We start from the raw sequence: 4,884 nt of genomic DNA on the forward strand, positions 1-4,884 counted from the left end.
CCCCCACACACACACACTCACACTCACGCACCTGAGAGCAGCATGGGATCTTTCTCCACGGATTTCCGCACATGGTCTGATTCCCCGGTCAGGGAGCTCTCGTCAATCTTCAGGTCGTTCCCCTGGATCAGAATCCCGTCAGCAGGGAGCAGGTCGCCTGGCGAAGGGGAGAAAATGGCCCACATGAGACCTGTGTGTCCCTCTGCCCTGGTGTCGGGCCTCCCTGGATCTGCCCCCCACATGGGACCTGCATAGCCCAGATGGCACCCACATGCCCCACAAGCCCTTCTCAGATCACACCAACATGCCTGTGGCGAACTGGGCCTGTTCTCAATGTGCTGGTTGAATGCTGGGTGGGGAGTGTGGGCCGGGGAAGGTTGCAGGGGGGGTTGGCTGGGGGGCTGCATTGGGGGATGGGAGACGGGCCTGGAGGGAGGATACCCTAACGTGAGAACCCATGAGGGGGCTGGGGCCAGGTGACACCTTTGCCCAGGAAACTGGACAAAGCCTGGGGGAGGAGCCGGGGTGAGACGCTGGAGGGAGTTAGGTTTTCAGGAGCTGGCTGGTGGAATGGAGGGGAGCCCAGACGGGCTCTGATCTCCCAATGGGGCTGTGGACCTAATTGGGGGGGGACCTAATTGGGGGGGGTCCTGTTGTCTGTGCCTGCAAGACCTGTCTTGGGCCGTGTTCCTGTCGTCTAAATAAACCTGCTGCTTTACTGGCTGGCTGAGAGTCGTGGGGAATCGCAGGAAGCCGGGGGTGCAGGGCCTGGTGTCCCCCCACACTCCGTGACAATGCCCATCTGCCCCAGCATCGGGCCGCCCCAAGATCAGACCCCCTGTGCCCTCGGCCCAGTCATTGTGGATCTTGACCCATGAGTCCCTCTGCCCCCCAGATGGGACCTGCATACCCCTCTGCCCCCGAGGGTACACACATGCCACCTGGGATCAGAGCCACATGCCAATCTAGCCCTTCCCAGATCAGTCCCACGAGCCCCTCTGCCACGGTGTTGGGATCACCCCCTCCCTGCAAGTCCCGCTGCCCTGGCCTCTGGGCTGCCCTGGATCACCCCCCGAGCCCGGCATCGGGGCGCACTCACCGTATTTGATCTGGGCGATGTCTCCCACCACCAGCTCGGCCACGGGGATCTGGATCTGCTGCCCATTGCGGACGACGGCGAATTTCTGCTCCTGCTCGATGCGGCTCTGGAGCCCCCGGAACTGCTTCTCCTTGCTCCAGTCGTTGAAGGCCGTGACCAGCACCACGCAGATGACGGAGAGCAGGATGGCCGCCCCCTCGATCCAGCCGGCCTCCGACTCGCCCTCGTCCTCCGCCCCCGCGGCCAGATTCCCACAGGCTGCGCCACACCACGGGGCAGGACCAGGGTGGAGCAGGAGAGAGAGAGGGAATGGGACAGGAAGGAGGAGTTGGAGGTCAGGCCAGAGCCAAGGAAAGGGAACATGCATTGAGGCTGACAGACAGGGACAATGGAGGGGGAAGTCCCCCCACATGGTCCTGCTCCCCTCCCCCCACAGGCCAGGTGGCATTAGGGTGGGGAGCCCCCAGCCAGGGGTGGGAAGGGTCTGCAGTGGGGGAAATGTGTCAGGGCATGGGTGGGCTGATGGATGAGCACAGGGATGGGGCAGGGGATGGATGGATGGCCGGATAGGTGGGCGGACCGCTGGCCGGACGGATAGATGGGTCAGTGGTTGGATGGACGGATGGATCAGCAGACGGACAGGTAGGTCAGTGGTTGGATGGATGGATGGATGGATGGATGGATCAACGGACGGACGGGTGGGTCAGTGGATGGACGGATGGATGGATGGGTCAGTGGTTGGATGGATGGATAGCTCAGCGGATGGACGGGTGGGTCAGTGGACAGACGGATGGATCAGTGGTTGGATGGACGGATGGATTAGTGGACTGATGGGTGGGTCAGTGGATGGACGGATGGATGGGTCAGTGGTTGGATGGATGGATCAGCGGATGGATGGGTTAGTGGATGGATGGACAGATGGATGGATGGGTCAGTGGTTGGATGGATGGATGCATCAGCGGACGGACGGTTGGGTCAGTGGATGGACGCATGGATGGGTCAGTGGTTGGATGGATGGATGAGTGGATAGACGGGTAGGTCAGTGGACGGATGGATGGATGGGTCAGTGGATGGACAGAGAGATGGATGGGTCAGTGGTTGGATGGATGGATGGATCAGTGGACGGATGGGTGGGTCAGTGGATGGATGGATGGATGTATGGATGGGTCAGTGGTTGGATGGACGAATGGATCAGCGGAAGGACGGGTGGGTCAGTGGATGGACAGATGGATCAGTGGTTGGATGGATGGATGGATCAGCGGACGGACAGGTGGGTCAGTAGATGGACGGACGGATGGATGGATGGGTCAGTGGTTGGATGGACGAATGGATCAGCGGATGGACGGGTAGGCCAGTGGATGGACGGATGGATGGGTCAGTGGATGGATGGGTGGGTCAGTGGACGGACGGACGGACGGATGGATCAGTGGTTGGATGGACAGATGGATCAGCGGATGGATGGTGGATGGGTCAGTGGTTGGAAGGATGGATGGATCAGCAGACGGACAGGTGGGTCAGTAGACGGACGGACGGATGGAGCAGATGGTGAAGCGGTTGGATGAACAGGTCAGCAGCCGAATGGACAAGCGGATCAGCAGCCGGATGGATGGATCAGCAGATGAATGGATGCACTAATTGATGGAGGAGCAGACGGATAGATGGATGGGTCAGCAGATGGCCGGCCAGATGGATCAGTGGCCAACCAGATGGATGGAGGAGTAGCAGATGGACTGATGGGACAGCGAATGGATGGACGGGCAGGTCAGTGGATGGACAGATGGATGGAGGAGAAGCAGTTGGATGGATGGAGGGATGGATAGAGGAGTAGCAGAAAGACGGATAGATGGGTCAGTGGACAGACGGATGGATCAGCGGGTGGATAGATGGATGGATGGAGTAGCAGATGGATGGAGGGACGGATCAGTGGATGGATGGACGGACGGATTAGTGACCATATGGATGGATGAATGGGTCAGTGGATGGATGGATGGATGGATGGACGGATGGAGTAGCAGATGGATGGATGGAGGCGTAGCGGATGGACGGACCAGCAGGTGGACGGACAGATGGAGCAGCGGGTGGACAGAGGGAGTAGCAGCAGACAGATGGATGAATGGGTCAGCAGATGGATGGACGGATGGATCAGAGGATGGATGGATGGAGGCGTAGTGGACGGACGGACCGGCGGGTGGATGGACGGACCAGTGGGTGGACAGGTAGGTCAGTGGATGGACGGATGAGGAGTACCAGATGGACGGATGGATGGGTCAGCGGGTTGATAGACGAACGGACCAGCGGGTGGATGGATGGAGGAGTAGCAGATGGACGGATGGACAGACCAGCAGGTGGATGGGTAGGTCAGTGGATGGACGGATGGAGGCGTACCAGAAGGACGGATGGATGGGTCAGCGGGTGGACGGACGGAGCAGCGGGTGGATGGACGGATAGAGCAGTGGGTGGACAAGGGAGTAGCAGCAGACGGATGTATGAATGGGTCAGCAGATGGGTGGATGGATGGATCAGCGGATGGATGGATAGAGGCATAGCGGATGGACGGGTCAGCGGGTGGATGGATGGACGGAGCAGCGGGTGGAAGGACAGGTCAGTGGATGGACGGATGGAGGCGTACCAGACGGACGGACGGAGCAGCGGGTGGACGGGTAGGTCAGTGCATGGACGGATGGAGGCGTACCAGACGGATGGACGGATGGGTCAGCGGGTGGATGGACGGACGGAGCAGTGGGTGGACGGGTAGGTCAGTGGATGGACGGAGGGAGGCGTACCAGACGGACGGATGGATGGGTCAGCGGGTGGATGGATGGACGGAGCAGCGGGTGGACAGAGAGGTCAGTGCATGGACGGATGGAGGCGTACCAGACAGATGGACGGATCAGAGGAGGAACGGTCATGTCTCCCTCATCCCGCTTTGCAGCCCCGTGACCCAACCACACCTGAGCTACCTCCCAGGTGTGGAAAACGCCCCCCGCCCGCCTCCTTCCTTCCCCACACCGAGCTGCTGACCCTGGGATCTGGCCCCATGGAGACGGCCCCGCCCCATCTTGAGGGGGGGACGCCCCAGGTTCTGGGAGCCCCCCAGGCAAGGACTGACCTTCGGTCTCCTCTCCCGGTGGGGCGTAGAAGGACAGCGCCAGGGAGATGATGGCTGCGATCTCCAGGATGATCAGGGTCACGTCCTGCAGAGCCTCCCACACCAGCTGCAGGAAGGTCTTGGGCTGCTTGGGCGGGATGAAGTTCTGGCCGTAGATCTGCCGCCGCTTCTCCAGGTCGGCCGCATTGTCCGACAGGCCTGAGCAGGGGCAGAGAGAGGGAGGATGAAGGTGGAGCCCAGATGCCTAGGTTCTCTCCTCGGTTCTGGGAGGGGAGTGGGGGCTAGTGGTTAGAGCAGGGGGGGCTAGAAGCCAGGACTCCTGGGTTCTCCCCCCGGCTCTGGGGGGGGGGCCGGGGGCTAGTGGTTAGAGCAGGGGGGCTGGGAGCCAGGACTCTGGTGTATTTCACTGCAGGTCCCAGAGCCAGGTCAGTGCGGTGGAGAATTTGCCGATGGTCCCTGGGCTGCGGCTGCTCCCTGGGACTGGTGACATTTTAAATATTTAACGAGCTGGCAGGTGAGAGCGGGCGGAGGGGGGGGCAGGGCCACCTGGGGGCCTTTGATCACCCAGGGGGTCGGATCCTGTCCTGGGCAGCTGGGCCCCCGCCCCCCTTTGAAATGAATGAACCACACAGGGGCGCTGGGCTGCACAGATGTCACAGAGCGAACCCAGGAGTCC

General features: G+C 61.3%; 1 protein-coding gene across 1 annotated transcript in view; it reads right to left on the reverse strand.

Moving 5' to 3' along the window:
- The window catches only part of LOC112123821 (plasma membrane calcium-transporting ATPase 3-like), a gene marked incomplete at both ends in the record, with an annotated part of 10,145 nt that extends 5,739 nt beyond the window's left edge, over positions 1-4,406 (reverse strand). Inside the window, 3 exons of the mRNA XM_026662370.1 lie at positions 32-157; positions 1,100-1,357; positions 4,209-4,406. Of these exons, the coding sequence (XP_026518155.1) occupies positions 32-157; positions 1,100-1,357; positions 4,209-4,406 (582 nt within the window). The remainder of the gene's footprint in view (positions 1-31; positions 158-1,099; positions 1,358-4,208) is intronic.
- Positions 4,407-4,884: the final 478 nt, after the last annotated feature.

The sequence above is a fragment of the Terrapene carolina genome, unplaced genomic scaffold (genome assembly GCF_002925995.2).
Source record: "Terrapene carolina triunguis isolate 2854851 unplaced genomic scaffold, T_m_triunguis-2.0 Scaffold26598, whole genome shotgun sequence".
Lineage (NCBI taxonomy): Eukaryota > Metazoa > Chordata > Testudines > Emydidae > Terrapene > Terrapene triunguis.